General features: G+C 43.2%; 1 protein-coding gene across 1 annotated transcript in view; it reads right to left on the minus strand.

Annotated features, from left to right (window-relative positions):
- The window catches only part of GPR158 (G protein-coupled receptor 158), a gene marked incomplete at its 5' end in the record, with an annotated part of 208,907 nt that extends 192,763 nt beyond the window's left edge, over positions 1-16,144 (minus strand). Inside the window, one exon of the mRNA XM_082499677.1 lies at positions 15,273-16,144. Coding sequence (XP_082355803.1) covers positions 15,273-16,144 — 872 coding nt within the window. The remainder of the gene's footprint in view (positions 1-15,272) is intronic.
- Between the last annotated feature and the right edge of the window lie 290 nt (positions 16,145-16,434).

The raw sequence follows: 16,434 nt of genomic DNA on the forward strand, positions 1-16,434 counted from the left end.
CTGAAAATAAAGAAAACAGAAACAGGTTAAACTTCTTTATGATGCTGTAGTCTGCAAAGCAAAACTACATCATTCTTCTAAATATGGCATTTGATGAAATGAGTGAAAACAGAGAAGTTTTGTGTTCACGAAGCCACGATTGCAGAGACACTTTCTTATGTTAGACCTTACTGAGATGTATTACAACAGGAGCACGGTAAATCTAAGGCACTAAGTGTAAGGCGGCAGGTAAGAATAAGTTACACACTCAAACAATTTAATGCCCTTCACATTTTACAATGCAGCAAAGAACTGAAATAAATACAATGAACAACCTGCACCACTTTTTCCGAGGACGTCAACCTCCCTGAGTACAGTACCAGGGCTCTCACCCCCATGCCCGGCGACAACAACATCATCCCCTTTGCTCCAGGGAACACTATTTGCTAAAATGACTGGGCAAAAGCCTTATTCTGTACTCTCGACAGACAAACCCTGATCTCCAGCAACTGCAGGCCTCTCCTTCATGGCTCAGTGCTCTCCTCCAGCAGACACCCAAACCCCTCTCTCCCCATCTCTGCCAGGCGGTGCTGGTATAATACCCGATACAACATCAGAAGGGCAGTGCGAGCCAGGAGTAGAAGGCCACTGATGTCTGTGAAACAAACAAACAAAAAAAAAGTTTCCTACACACACAGGTCCTCAAGGACTGTCTGAGCTGTATTAGCTCTATGCCAAGAACACTCAAGTTTTCATCATCAAAAGTTTCCCTCAATTTTTTTTGAATGAAAAGCTAACAACCCAATTTCAAGGCCAATGCTTTATTTTAAAAAGAACTCAGAAATCACCAGAAGAAAAAAAAAAAAGCTGTAAGACTGTACTTGCATATCTTAAAAAAAAAAAAAACAAAAACAAAAAAAAAAACACCACTTTCAAAAATTTCCTTATTCTCTCTCTAAAATAACTTCCAGAATTACTTTGGATGTAGAATGTTTATAGCATCAACTTGTGACAGTATATACCTGTGACTGCTTTGCTGCTGTCTGGACTTAACAAAAATGTCAGTATGCAACTTCTGGTAGTTGGATCATTGCGTGGACTCACTCATAACAGATGAATGCTCTGTACTGATTTCTTAAATCTAGGGTTCCATTCCTTTTAAGTCAACCTTTTCAGATATTTAAGACAAAAGTTTTGATTTCCACAGTCTGAATTTCTACAGCTACAAACACCATCATCCCTCCTTTCAGGCTGTGGACTACCAACAAAGGTCACGGTCCAACCTCTATTTCAAAGAACACCTCGCTCACCTCAAAGTGTGTTGCCTCGTTTAATTAAAGCTCAGTATATACAAGAACACTAATAATAAATAATAATAATAGATTAATAAGAATAACAACAGTAAAAGAGCTACAGAGCCACATATTTGAGAGGCCACTTATGAACAAAATCAGAACAGGTATAAGAGAGCGAGCTTGATCAAAACCAGAACAATACTGCTCCCTCATATCTGGCTCCAGTACAATCATAACAGTTATATTTGGACATTCATCTTCAGACATGCTATATAGTCATTGTAGAAACACAAACATATTCACTTATGCAGGATATTAGTACAGATGCATTTCATCCCCCTCCATCTCCTGCCTAGAAACTAAATAATCTGATGCTGGGCACACTTAGAAAAGACCTGAAATATTTAAGTGCTGACTCCACCAAGTTCAATTTGAAAGAGCACACACCACACTTCTAGAATATTCAGAAGTATTTTTAGTTTACAGTTTGGTGCCTTTCCACTCTTGTTTCAAACAACAGCTTCTCCAGGGACTGCTAAAACTATACTTCCACCCCAATGAACCATTTTTTCCATGTTCCAGGTGACCAATGACCTCAAGGGAAAAGCTGACATACTGTACAGACTAACTCTTTAAAAGGTGTTGATGTCAAGGGATTACAAGCTTATCTTAACCTGATAACAAGGTATTTGTCTCAGATGCTCATAGGAGTAGAGGTAACCCATTCCTCATCTGGTCACTTGCAGATCCCACCAGGTAGGTTTCTAATATTTTCTGGACCTTACTGAGCATAAATATTAGCATGTGGGCTGGGGACAGGATCTGTTCTGCAAGTGAACAATCTCACCATGGCTGCATACAGACACAAAGCAGGCAGCAGGACCAGGACCAACATTACTCATTGCTCTCCTAGTTCATGTTATACACCAGGCACCATGGCAAGGGTCACTCGAGCGTTAACATCATTCTGACGACTCTAAAGAAATCGGTTCATACAGGAGGAGAAACAGTGATGATTCATCCTTATTAGGACTGCAACAAATTCACCTGGGAGACTCTCAAGCACCTCAGGGAAGTAAGTCTTTATTTCTTTTACATGGAAAACTTATCCCTGGTGTACATTTTGGGTTTAGCTGGTAGGAGAGGAAACTCCCCTTTCCCTTGGCAAACACTCCCACAAAGACAGCAGTACAGATTGCAAATTAAGGGTAAGCTAATCACTGCTATGAGAAGAGAAGCACCTTAAGAGTTTGCTGTGTGATATTACAAGCAGGCCCTGTAGAAGCAGTGTCAGTACGAAAGGATATAAAGTTTTTCAAAAGAAAACTTACCTAGAGGCTACTCGTGAGAAAGACCACACAAACAAGCCAGAGGAATTAGGGACAGTAAACACACTGAGCAAGCATTTGAGTATGGCCTTATACCAGACATGCTGCAATTTGAAGAATTAGGGGAATGTTCTAGTGGGCCAAGAGGCAGAAAGCAGGATAGCATCCCAACACTGAGCCACAAACTAGAAAAAGAGGAAATGTACTTCCGGATTTTTCACACCATTTAGTCATTTATTGACTAAATAATTTGTATCCTTTCAAAACTCTTCGATATAATTATTTTGTTCAAAGTAGATGTGAAAATCATAGATTCATACGACAGCTGTCATTGGAAGAAAGCTCTTGTGATCATCCAGTCCAACCACCTGCTCAAAGCAGGTTCAGTTCAGTTGGGTTTTTAATACCTCCAATATTGGAGAATTCACCATCTCCAGGAAACCTGATCTAGTGTCTGACCACCCTCACAGTGTCCTAAAAAGTTTTCTGAGGTTTAAATGGAATTTCTCGTATTTTAATTTGTGTCTCTTGTACTTTCTGTCCTTTCACTGACTACCCCCAAGAAGAATCTGGCTCTGTCTCCTTTACACTTTTCCATCAGGTATTTACATGCATGTGTAAGATCCCCCTGAAGCGTTTTCTTTTCCAGGCTGAACAGTCCCAGCTGTCTCAGCCCTTCTTGTCTGTCAGGTGCTCCAATCTTTAATCATCTTTGTGACCCTTCACTAGGCTCACTCCAGTACATCCATGTCTCTTGTACTGAGGACCCCAGAAGTGGACACAGCACTCCTGATGGGGTCCCACCAGGCTGGGTAAAGATGAAGGATTACCTCCCTCTACCAGTAGGCAATGGTCTTCCTCTCACAGCGGTTCATGTCAAACTGGTGCCCACCAAGGACCTCCCAGGCCTTTTCTGCAAAGCTGCTTTCCAGTCATTAAACCCCCAGCCTGTACTGGTGCATGGGGTGATTCCTCCACTGGGGCAGCACTTGGCATTACCCTTTGCTGAACTTCACAAGGTTCTTCTTTGCTCATGTCTCCAGCCTGTTTTAGTCTCCCTGAACAGCAACACAACCAGCTGATCTCTCAGCCACTCCTCCCAATTTTTATCATCCGCAAACTTACTAAGAGTACACCCTACTCTATTGTCCAGACCACCAAATCATAGAATCACAGAATGGTTTAGGTTGGAAGGGACCTTGAAGATCATCGAGTTCCAACCCCCCTGCCGTAGGGCAGGGACACCTCCCACTAGACCAGGTTGCCCAAGGTCACATCCAGCCTGGCCTTGAATACCTCCAGAGATGGAGCTTCCACAACAACTCTGGGCAACCTGTGCCAGTGCCTTACCACCCTCACAGTGAAAAATTTCTTCCTAATGTTCAATCTGAACCTGCCCTTTTCCAGTTTAAAGCCATTTCCCCTCATCCTATTACTACATGCCCTAGTAAAAAATCCTTCCCCAGCTCTCCTGTAGGCCCCGTTTAGGTACTGGAAGGCCTCAATAAGATCTCCCCAGAGCCTTCTGTTCTCCAGGCTGAACAGCCCCAACTCTCTCAGCTTTTCCTCAGATGAAAATGTTAGAAAGAATTAGCTCCAGCATCAACCCCTGGGGTTTATCAATAGTGACCGGCCTTCTGCTGGACTCCAGCCACCTATACGCAGAGGGCTGTTGGGTTGGTTAAACACTATTTCCCCTTCCTAAACCCATGCTGACTACTCCCAAGCACATTCTTCTCCTTCACATGTTTCAGAAGTGGTTTCCAGGAAGATTTGCTCCATCACCTTCCCAGATTGGGGTGAGGCTGATCTGCTTGTAGTTCTTGAAAGACATCAAGTACCTTGGCCTTTTCCATGTCCTCTGTGACAAAGTCCACACTCCACTGCCCCATTCAGCAGCCGGCCCACATTCTCCCTAGTCCCAGTTTTGCTGCCAGTGTGCTTACTTCTTGTTGCCCTTCATGTCTGTCACCAGATTCAGCCCCATATGGGCTTTGGCTTCCCTAACCCTACCTATGCATAGAGTCATAGAAACACAGAATCATTTAGGTTGTATAAGACCCTTAAGATTGAGTCCAACTGTAAGCCTAACACTGCCAAAAACACCACTAAGCCGTGTCCCTAAGCACTACATTTACACATCTTTTAAATACCTCCAGGGACAGTCACTCAACCAATTCCCTGGGAAGCCTGTCCAATGCTGGATAAATCCTTTTGGTGAAGAAATTTTTCCTAATACCCAATCTGAACCTCCCGTTGCACAACTTGAGGCCATTTCCTCTTGTTACTGAGGAAGAGACTGACCCCCACCTGGCTACAGCCTCCTCTCAGGTAGTTGTAGAGAGGGATAAGGTCTCCCCTCAGCCTCCTTTTCTCCAGGCTGAACAACCCCAGTTCCCTCAGTTGCTCCTCATCAGACTTGTGCTCTGGACCCCTCACCAGCTTCGTTGCCCTTCTCTGGGCATGCTCCAGTACCTCAATGTCTTTCTTGTAGTGAGGGGCCCAAAACTGATCACAGTATTCCAGGTGCAGCCTCAACAGTGCCGAGTACAGGGTGGATGATCACTGCTCAAGTTCTCCCGGGCACACTGTTTCTGATACAAGATGCTCATGTTCACGGTCATGCTCAGACAGTATCTCCATATTCTTCTCAGGTTACCTGACCCTGCTTGCACCTCTTATGCACTTTCATTTTATGCTTGAATTTTTTCAGGAGCTCCTTATTAAGCCATGTAGGCCTGAAAGTTATCTAATTTCAAAATATTTGCACAATACTTCTTCCAGAAGCACTATAAAATTCTTCCATTTGAAACTGAATGTGTTTTCCTTTTGCTTCTCCTGCGTTAATACTTTTCTTACAAAAACATTTGCCTTTCACAAAACCCAGTCTTCATGACCCCAATACAAGCATTCCTGCCTACACTCTTCTCCTGTCTGCAGCTCTTCTGTAGCACAACCTAAACTTCCGATATGATTAAGTTGTTCTGCTTTTTCCTTTTCTTAGAGTTTTATGAATTTGTGGGGTGGAGATCTACAGGAAGGAGTAACAGTACAGTCCAGAAGCAGGCACATGCAAGCCATCTCTCTTGACAGTTACAATCTACCATAGGCTTTCCATTTTTTTCCCCCCATAGTACATATTATTCTTTTTTCACTAGACCTCTGCAATACATGTTCATGCTTCATGGTAACATCACAGTTCTGCTGAGGTAGTAACAGGATCTGCAACTATTTGAGGATATAATGCTTTCAAAAGAAAAGTCTCTTGAAGCATGTAAGTGGCATTTACAGAAAGCATCATGATGGTACAAGACTTTTTGGTACAATACTTTTACTGCATTCATTTGGGATGCTTTACCATTTTAAAATCTCAGACTTGTACCCCACCGTTATTACACAATAGAGTACACCGATATGTACATGATATATTTCTCAAATTCATCTGTGATTAATACATTATCTGGCACAGCGTGTTTAGCCACCCACATTTTTAGTTATTTTTGATTCAGCATTTGGAAAACTGAACATATGGAAGAACACATCCTCCTAGAATGTACATGGACCAACTACCTGTAAGTGTTATATTTATTGAACTAACTGGGAATAACTGCAGTTCTGCTATCTTGATAGAAGTGATCAAGAAATATATCAACAGTATAAGAGTAGATTCGGCTTGTCAGTGTAACACATTCATCCACACTGACAATGCTGCCTGGCTGAACCCAAGCCACAGTGATAAGTTAATAACAATATTACTGGTAATTGTAGACCATCTGGCAAGTAAGTATATTTTGTTAATCTCCTTACAACAATAAATATGTGTTTTCTGCCACAATTTTATAGTCCTTACCTAAAAAAAGATACTTAAGAATTGCACATTCATGTTTAACATGTAGTTAAAGAATTAGTTGAATTGTACATAATAGATAATCACGGAAGAGTAATGTCATCAAGGATTTTCTGTCAGGTCAGAGGTTTGATTTAAGAAGCTTTCATGTCTGTCTTAATTTCCAGTACCACTGTTTGTTGGCATGCTATTTGCCTCGAAATCTGTGCCAGAAATTGATTTAAGCTTATTTTCCCAACCTACTAGCTATCTTGATAGTTTCAGTAGTTATAATATTTCATCATAACAACATGTTGTAAAACCTATATCTACAGAAGAATTTTTTTGCCTGTACTGTTACACCATAAAAAAGCAGAAGGAGCATGTTCTCTTTCTCCCAGCCAGCTTAAGCCAGGACTGCACAGAATAGCCTGCCAACATTTAAATGGTGATAAACAATATCTTTGTCCTCTAGATCTTCAGAAGCTTTTTGGCAGAGGTCATCACAGCTCAGCTAAACAGGCATTCAAAGTTTGTCTTCTAAATTTGTACACTTATTTTGTACCTGTAAGCATTGCAAGCAGCCATAATTAGTGTATAAGGCATGGTTATCACATGCTAAAGCAGCCGTCATCCCCCAAATCTAAATGCCTGCCTACATTCTTGCTGCCATATTCACTCACCCCTACATGCTATCCTTCATAAGTCCTCCTTACCTCAAAACAAGCAGGTAAGAAAAACAATTCTCTACAGCTGTCCCAAATCTGCAAATGCCCACACCTCTAGATAAATGCATACTGTAATTAGTATAGTCAATATTTTTAGGGCAGACACCTTTTCTGACCATTCTCATTTTGGAGGCTGACACTTTAAAGAACTTTCAAACAGTGCACACTGCCTGACACACCTGAGGCTCCCTCAATGTACCATCAGCATCCAAAAAAAAATCCTGGTGTCAAATTCACAAATGATTTTATGCCGTAAGTCTTATTGGGAATCAACAGCTTCTGCAGGTTCAAGTTGCTTTTGAAAGTTAAGATTTAAAAAAATGCGTAAGTGATGCAGAATCCTAAAACTATTACCTCTGCATATCCAGCCAGATTTCACATAAGGCTACTGGGACATTACATACATTATTTTGATCTGATGACAGTTACTGCTAACTTCTTACTAATAGTACTGAGACAGACTTACCTAATTCCTCAGCCATAGCATGACTGCTACTTTTCAGCACACATTTTCACAGGAGAACCAGCTTTCACTAAAAATAAACTTCACTGAAGAGTAAGGTATAGCAGTGTGGGCACATGAATTAGGATTCACCTGCAAAGAAAATCCCTCTAGGCCATTTGGAACAGTACTACAAGGGCAGAATACGTAAAGCTGAAGCCTCCATTGTCTGAAGAATTACTTCAGATTTAAATCTGACTTCAAATTTACGGCATACAGTGCTGCCTCTCTGGGGATTTCCCTACAGTTTAGTCAGAGAGCTTCCCAAGATACTTCAAGGGGCGGTGATATTTTTTTTTTTGCTTGAGGATGTTCAAGTTGCTTAACTCTGCCACAAAGCATCACCCTGCACAGGAATGCAATGTGTCAGTGATGGTGGGGTACCACTTACATTAGATTCCCTCCCTCCCTATGAAAAAAGGTCTTGGAGCCAAACTCAAACTATTTAGTAAGAAACCAGCTTTTTTTTTTTTTTTTTTAGTGCTCCCATTACCATTCATGGGGTCAAAGAGACAGGTGGAAAGAGAGGGCCTCAAGGAACAGTATAGAAAGCAATAAGAAACAAGAAGGATATAAGGAACAAAAAAGCTTTTGAATTGGAAGGATCCTATATGGGAGAGATGGCGTCAGCCTAACTATGCCCAATCTTCTGACACTGAATATTTATTTTATTAGTAATAAGGGAATTTTAAAACTGAAAAGCAAGTGGAAGCCAACATTAAAATAAAAAGATAAATGGAGAGCCATAAACCTGGGCAAGGAACATACAAAACTACAAGAACGTAAGACAAAACCAAAAAACATTTTTAGAAGCAGTATGTTAAAAGCATAGACTCCACTAATTAAAAGCTTTTCAAATACCAGAAAAAGGAAGCCTGAAGTAGAATCTGTAAGGCCAACAGACCACCAAGACATAAGAAAATGCTCAGAGTACAGCCATCCTTTGCAGAAAACAAATTATTTTCATCACTGCACACTGTAGAGCCAGGAAGGCTCTGACCTTTGAGCCTCTCTCGAGAGGATCAACATGAGAAAAGTCAGCTTTCACGTGCAGGGAAGTTCACAAGCTGGGCATAACAACTATCCCTTCTTTGCAAAACATATTCACAAATAGGTGACCAGTGACCAAGTTTGCAGGTGATACTAAGTATTTTTTATAACCCACAACTAAATCTGACTGACACAGGGAAGATGAATGAACACTTTCCAAAGTTATTTTTTAATCACAAGAATCTGGGATCTCCCAGTGAATTTAGAGTCATGGAGCAAGTTTAAAAACAGAAAAGAATTTTTTTTTTCTCCGAACGGTTCATAATTATATTATGGAATCCGATGCCAAACTACATTACAGAAAACAAAAATGGGTTAAAAAGTGAATTAGAATCATGGAGGTCAGTTTAATCCATACTTAATATCAATACTTATTCAGACAGAGTCTGAAAAACAACTATTTTTTTATTGCTTATTATTTGTAAATGGGGTATACCCAAGATAGGAGAACTCGGCACTTCCACTGCTCTTACATTTTTCTTATGCACCTCCGAGAAGCTGCTTTTGGAGAGAGGGTGAGGTGAGCCTTTTATCTGACCTAACACAGCAATGCGTTTGTTCCTACCTTTAGGAACATTCTCTATCTCAGCCCAGGTTCACGAATAGACAGAATAGGAGGCGACAGTCCTGGAGCTCAATCTCAGATAGTAATGACTGACACGTGTCCATTCCCTTTCAAAAGAGCTTTGATAACCTGCTGTGCTGAAAGCCCTGTCCAAGGGGGATGGAGGTAGAGAACAGAGGAGTGGAAAGAGCAGTTTGACCCAAAAAGCTAGTTCCTTTTATTATAACTGTGGACACAAATGCAGTACACATTTCAATCCTCTCCTGGCCATACTTCACTTCTGTCTTCAAAGACCCACTTCCGTTTCTCCAATAGTGAAGAAAGCTGAATCATGTTTCTAAAAAAGAAATCCCTATTTATTGTTTCTTTTGTTTCATCACCATCCAGTTTTCTATCCTTATCCGTGACCTCGTATGAAAAAGGCAGAGACATAATTGATTGCCTAGAGAATACTTAAAACATACAGGGGGTTTCTATAAGCAGACAATAAATCATAAGATGATGTTTCTTTGTTCTCACCTCTTTTCAGGAATACAAATTTTAGACTTTCAGAAGTTCTAGGAAATAAATTATTCCTTTTCATTTTAAAAACCTGTTCTAAATCCACCCACACCTTCAATCATGTTATATAGGCCAGGGCGTGTTACAGAAAAAAAATGTCAGCCTCACCATTTTGAAGTATTTTCAGGATTATACAGCTAATTATCATGTCACGAAAAATTACAAAGCCTCCTTTAATAGTTAAAATGAATTTTCTTTCTTAGTTCAGTAGTGAGACTAAAGAGATTAGCGGGGAAACTAAAAAAAGGGGCTAAAGGAAGAAATTAAACCATATTTAAAAGAAAAAGTTACTAATTTTTACAAATTTATGTCTACATTTATGGTTATTTTACCAAACAATTTAATAGCTGTGAAATATTCAGCAGAAGATGAAATCACTCATATTCCCCAAGAAATTACTTCTACCTCCATGGTTTAATTTGCCTTCAAAAATGTCTCCTTAACTAAGAGCCCCATTATGGGGCTGGACTGGTCCACGTCATTGTAAATAGTACACAGGAAATCACTACATTACACTGCCTTTAGGGAAGAAACAGCTAGATTTAACTGTACAATCAAGATTAATCTTTGCACCAAGGAATGCCTTCCCAATAACTAAGAGAAGTAGCAAGAGTCAGGAAGACAAAAAAAATATTAAGAGGTAACACTTGATTCAGCCAAACTTCAGAATGAAGTCATCTGCAAATGCTCCAGAACATATCATCATTCAGAAATAAAAACACCACACCTTACTCAGCTTGCCGATTGTGTACCTTTCTGCCAAAACAGCCATTATTCCACTGCATTCTCCAAGTAGTCCTTAAAAAAGTTTGCAAATACTGCCCCAGATTTGGTGAAAAAAACTACCTGGCTTTGTTAGTACATGGTGGGAGGGAAAAAATGTCCCTGTATCCTAAAGATATTCTGACCTCCTTGATGAAAAATAGTGTGAGAGCAATGACCAGTTCCCAAAATGTTGACATATTACAACACATCATTAAAGAAAATGAGAACAGCACGCAAGAGAACATTTTGAACTGCAAAAGCAGCAATTCATTCATCAGAGATTGGGGATAATTGATGTCATTGCACAAGGCTGAAACACTGCTCATGAATCTGACTAACCACGTTCAAGAAACACTGGAACAAGACTTGAGAAGAGGGACCATAGCAACAGAGAGCTTATACAGGAAACTAAAGAAAGCTGGTTTGCGCAGTCTAGTAAACAAAGGTGGAGAAGGGACTGCTGCCTATAAATAGGTCAGGGCAGTAAACATCAGCAAAGAGTGCTACTTCAGATAGAAAGCAGCTCTGGAACAGAAATAAACGGATGAGAACTGACTGTGAATAAATTTAGATCAGAAATCAGAAGAAGCTATCCAACTGTTAGGCCTGGCATGCCAGTGGACTGAAGAGTCAAGAGGGAAACCCATGTACTTCAAGATGGACATTGGTCAGCTGATGACATTAAGTGGGCTTGTGACAGCAGGGGATTGACCCAGTGATCAGGGAGGATTTTTTTTTTTTTTTTTTTTTTTTTTAAAAGACTTGTATGTTTCTAGTAGCTGACTACTTGCACATCTTTCTTCCAGATCAAGCAGTGATCCTCCCCGCTGGTCTCCTAGACTGCTGAAGCAATGAAAACCTCCTATTTCCTCTCCAGGGACCAAGGAAGTACTTTTAGAGAAGGAAATGTACTCACAACATGCAGCTTCTCACACCCTTCCACTTCCACAGCAGAGCTGCAAAGAGACCAGCTGGATCATCACATGCCATGGAATATGGTTCATTCTCATCAGGTAATAGGAAGTAGCAGAGGAGGGACACAGAAGATCAGTGACAAACGCTATCATGTTCTACCCTCTGCAGCACTCGAATTGTAGAACTAATAGGTATGTTAGACGGTGAATTCCAGCTGCAAACTGTGTAAGCTTATACTTTTTAAGAAATGAGAAGGGAACAGTTAATACCACCAAGTAATTATTCCTAGTATATGTAGAGCCTCATTTCTGAATGAGAGCCTACAGTATAAGCAGGTGGGAACGTTCTTTCCCTGCACTTTGGGCAGACCAAAGGCCAGTCAATGCAGACACCAAAACACCAGCTAGCACTGCTACAAGCCTGTGGATAGCCAGTGCCACTAGCTTAGCACTGGGCTAATGTGGTCCCACTGGGCCTGGACAGCTTCTGGTACATTTATCAGCACAATCAAGCGGTCTTTGGTTTCCCCACTTCATCCCAGTATTGGCCTGCAGTGCTAGCCTTGGCAAGATGACTTGAACAACCATATTCTCTCACCTTCCTTGGCCTTCACTATGGACAGTCTGGCTGTCATCTCTTGGGAAGGAATGGGGAGAAGAGGGTGGGAGGTGAAATTGAAAACAGACTGTAAGCTGTTTGTGAGAGCCTCCCCGCCTGTAACACTTCCTCTCGCAGAAGGCACTATAATCCTTCACAACATGAAGAACAAAGCTTTTTCCTCTCTTCTGCACTTTCAGAATGTCACTGACAACACCATCGCAGTAGTAGCATGTATTGAACATAACCAGTAGTGATTATTAGTATTGCCTCCATTAAACTCTTTCCATTGCGACACCACATGACATACCCATCTGTTACTGCAACAGAAGACATACTAAAGAGCAGGAGCAACAGCTTTTCCTTCTGTAATCTGAAAGGAGTCTCTTCCATGGACATAATGTGTTCTTGAATGTCTCTTACCTTAATGTACTGTGCCATAAACCTGATGTCAGCAGAGAAGAAAGTACATAAACTGTTAGAAGAATGTTAAAGGAGCATGCACTAAATTACCGTTGATGACCTCATGCCAGACTGTGAAATGGAAGGAGCATGTAAACCCTTCCATTAACATGTTCCTAACAGATGGTTCAGAGATACTTTGTTGGGAGAACCAGTAGAGCTTTCCCAAAAGATGGCAGTTAACACATACTGCTTTTTACCATATGGGCCTTAAACACGAATTTAAAGTTAAACCACTGTGTCACTCAAACACAGATAGTGAGAGAAAATACAGCTTATTTCAAGAGGCACCTTATAGTAATTAATACTACTGTTCTAATAACTACATTAAATTTTACATTTTTATATTACATGCTTATACTTTAAACCATTTCTTCTCTTAAGAACTCACACTGAGACTGTGTGCCTATCAAATATAGAAAATACTGTGCAAATATTAAGACATCTCAAGTCTTGAGAAGTATTTTGTTTACAGTATTTTCTATGTAGCTGCAGAGTTACTTTTTCAATATCCCAAATAATAAGCTTTTATTAGAAGCCCATCTTTCATGTAACATACCTCAAACTAGGAACACAGGAACTATCAGTTAGCCTTGCCAGAATATGTCTGTATATTTATCTATGCACTTCTTCCACCTGCTTCCTTATATAGTTACCAGATGCTTACTGACCCATTTTCTTAGAAATGCTTACAGATTCATCTCTGGTTTTGATACAACAAAGCTTTGTTAGTTTTGTCCTAACTGTTTAGTACAACACCAACTCATCTCTTTGAACTTGCACAGCATACTCCATCGCAAGATCTTCTAAATTAAAGGAGGTTCTCCAAGTTTAGATGTACTTAATGGATGTCCTTTGAAGTATCAGTTACAACAGGTTATTCTACTTCTTCAACTGAAGTGACTCCCACATGGTAAACAGAGGCTGGGAAGATGAGGAAGGCAGTGCTTTGTACTGCACCCAGGAGGACCTCTACTGGTTGCCTTCCCTGGTTGGCCAGGGTTACTCCAAACTAGATCTGGTGTGTTCTGCACACCAGAGTTACCACAGCAGAAATCTACACCATGGAGATGCTTCCTGGCATCACAGGATCTTAGCACAGAGCCGAGATTGAAGCTTTACACTCTTTTGCTTAAAAGACACGGGTTTTCTCTTCACTGAAGTCAAGATTGAAGCTTCTTTGAGTTAAGCTTTGGATCAAGATCCAAATTGTCAGATAGCTGGTTAGCAGCTGCCACCCCACCCCAGCCTGGTGGTTCTTCAGGTTACGTGAACCTCTATCCCCAACAAGAGAGTATTAGCCTACACTAGCTTTCATCTGCATCCTGAAGTTCATGAAGTGTGAAACAATGCATTTCAATGATCTATGATAAATTTCTTGAACTTTTCTGGACTCCCTGATAGGGTCCAGAAGAGCTCTGCAGCAGAACTACTCTTGGGTTTTGGTCTTGAGAGGAATTCAGCAACAAACAGCAGATGAGCTCATTTTACCTTAACCCTGCCAGCCCCATAAGTGTGAAAGTTATTGAATTACCTTTTGCCCAGAAAAGAAATAAGCAGCCACTCTCTACTTAACATTTTTATTTTTTCCAAGGATGCTTAACTGCATTCATACCTGTTTGATCCCACTGCATTTCAGACTAAGGCAAGAAAACCAGTGTTCACAAACACCACTGCCTCACCACCTAGGTGTGGCAAAGTGTCTGCTATGTTCTTGTCTATCTTTACCTACTACTGATTTGCAGCACAAAGCAAATTCTGTGCTTCTCCCACCCCCCGAGAAGTGTCAGCCGCTTCTGCGCAGTGGGCATTCCCCAAGGGATAGAGTTACCCCTGAGCCCCACCACAGAAGTGCCAGTGGCAAAATCTGGCATCTCATACCCCACAGGTTACTTGCATGCTTTGGACAGATCCCTCTCTGCTCTCAAAATACAAACATGCGGAATGGGCCTTTTTATATCCTCCTCTCTGCTAGTCACAGCCCAGTAGCAAAGTTCTGGGGGTAACAGCAATAAAAAAATAAGCAATTCTTTATATATTCCAGCTATCAGCTATACAGCTATGTAACCGGCGGGTGTCCTAAGGAAAGCTTTCCTGCTGCCAGTTCAGGTTATAGCCACATGCACTACGACAGAACTGCAGTCAAACACTTATTTATCTAAAAACGTACTGGCCGCTGACCAGGCTCGAGCACCCCACAGTGGATGTGCTCTGGAGACCAGAAATCACAGTCTACCAGTGTAACAATGTTGTCTCCCACCCAGTTAAAAATCATAGCTGGGGTCAAGCTAGGTTTAATTATGCAGCATAGTAAGAAATAACACCTCAGTAAACATCTTCCTCTTGCAGTCAGAAATAAGCTACAGCTGGAAACTGCTGCTCTCCTCTCCCCATCAGAAGCACACCAGGAACGTAACCCACACGCACACCTATTCCAACGGCACATGGAAAGCACACCCTGTCTTACAGACGGAGATGAAAGCGATGCTTTTACCGAGCAGCAGCTCCCTAAGGCACACAAAGGTAGAGCTCAACAGGAAGGCCTGAGGTCGCCCTGCGGTGGGACCGCGCAGCCCAGCTGCCAAGGGTGGACCAGGTCACTCCAGGGACACAGCATACCCTTCCCCAGGACAGGAGCAGAACCAAACCCCCATCCTACCCCCTTCTCGACAGAGCGAGCAGAGGAACACTCCTCCTACCTGAACTCGGGGAGAAGGTTTGGCCGCAGCCCATAGAAAGCCGCTGAGAGAGTCACTAGCCAGCCGGGTTTGTAATTCCCATTCTCACACTCCAGGTAAGGCGAGGACCACCTGATGTGGTTCTTATCAGCAGTGAAGCTCTCCCGCCTCTTCCAGCTGTTCTCCAAAGTTTTGGGGCCCGTGTTTAAGACCTTCCTGTGCAGATGTGGCCTCCACTTGCGCTTCAAGCTGTGGAACCACTCTGTTTCCACAGAGGCGTTGGCCAGGCGGTGAGCCGAGGAGGACAAGTCCTGCAGGAGGACCTGGCTCTCGTGCCTGCTGGCCTGGAGGAAAACCTGGGGGGTGGAGGAGAAAGGCTCCGTGCTGAAAGTGATAGCTGCCCTGGAGATGTTGGGGTCCCCCTCCAGGAGGCTCCTGATCAAGGCGCGGTACCACTCCAGGTCCTCCTGCAAGTTCTGCTCCCGCGACTTATTGCTCTGGAGGATCATGTTGAGGAAGTTGGTGGCGTGGGTGAGGGTGTCCAGGGCCCCGTGGAGGGAGGGGTGCGAGGTGAAGCGCGACTTGCCGGCCAGGCTGGCCAGCTCGTACCGCCCGGAGCAGTTGGCGCGCCGCAGCTCCCGGGAGTCGCCCGTGTAGAGGAACGAGGCCACGTCCTGGGGCACCTCCTCGGCGAGCCGCTGCGCCAAGATGGTGCTCTCCGTAGAGCGGCTCCGCGGGGCCGGCGGAGGCTCCCGGCTCTTGATGTGGTTGTAAATAGGTTGCCTCCCGCCCAGCGCCCGCTCCCGGCTGCGCACCGCCTGCCCTTGGCCGGCGGCGGCCCCGAGCCCCCGCTGGGCGAGGAGCAAGAGGAGAAGGAGCCGGAGCAAAGCCATGTCCCCCGATCGCGCAGGCACGGTGAAGTGGCTGAAGACGGGCTCCGCGGAGGCGGCCACGGCGCCGGGGCACGAACGCGCAGGGGCGGCCGAGCGGCAGCGGGACGGAACACGGCCCCCGGCCCGCGAGTCACCTGTGGCGGCGGCGCCGCCCGCGCCTTCCCCAGCGCGGGGAGCCGCGCAGCCCCACCGCCGGCGCGGAGCGGCTGGCAGCCCCTCCGGCGACGGCAGCGGGCTGCAGCGAGCCCGCCTGCGCCTCCTCCCGCCGCGGCCACCGCGCTCACTGAGCT

The sequence above is a fragment of the Vanellus vanellus genome (genome assembly GCF_965231255.1).
Source record: "Vanellus vanellus genome assembly, chromosome: 2".
Taxonomy (NCBI): Eukaryota; Metazoa; Chordata; class Aves; order Charadriiformes; family Charadriidae; genus Vanellus; species Vanellus vanellus.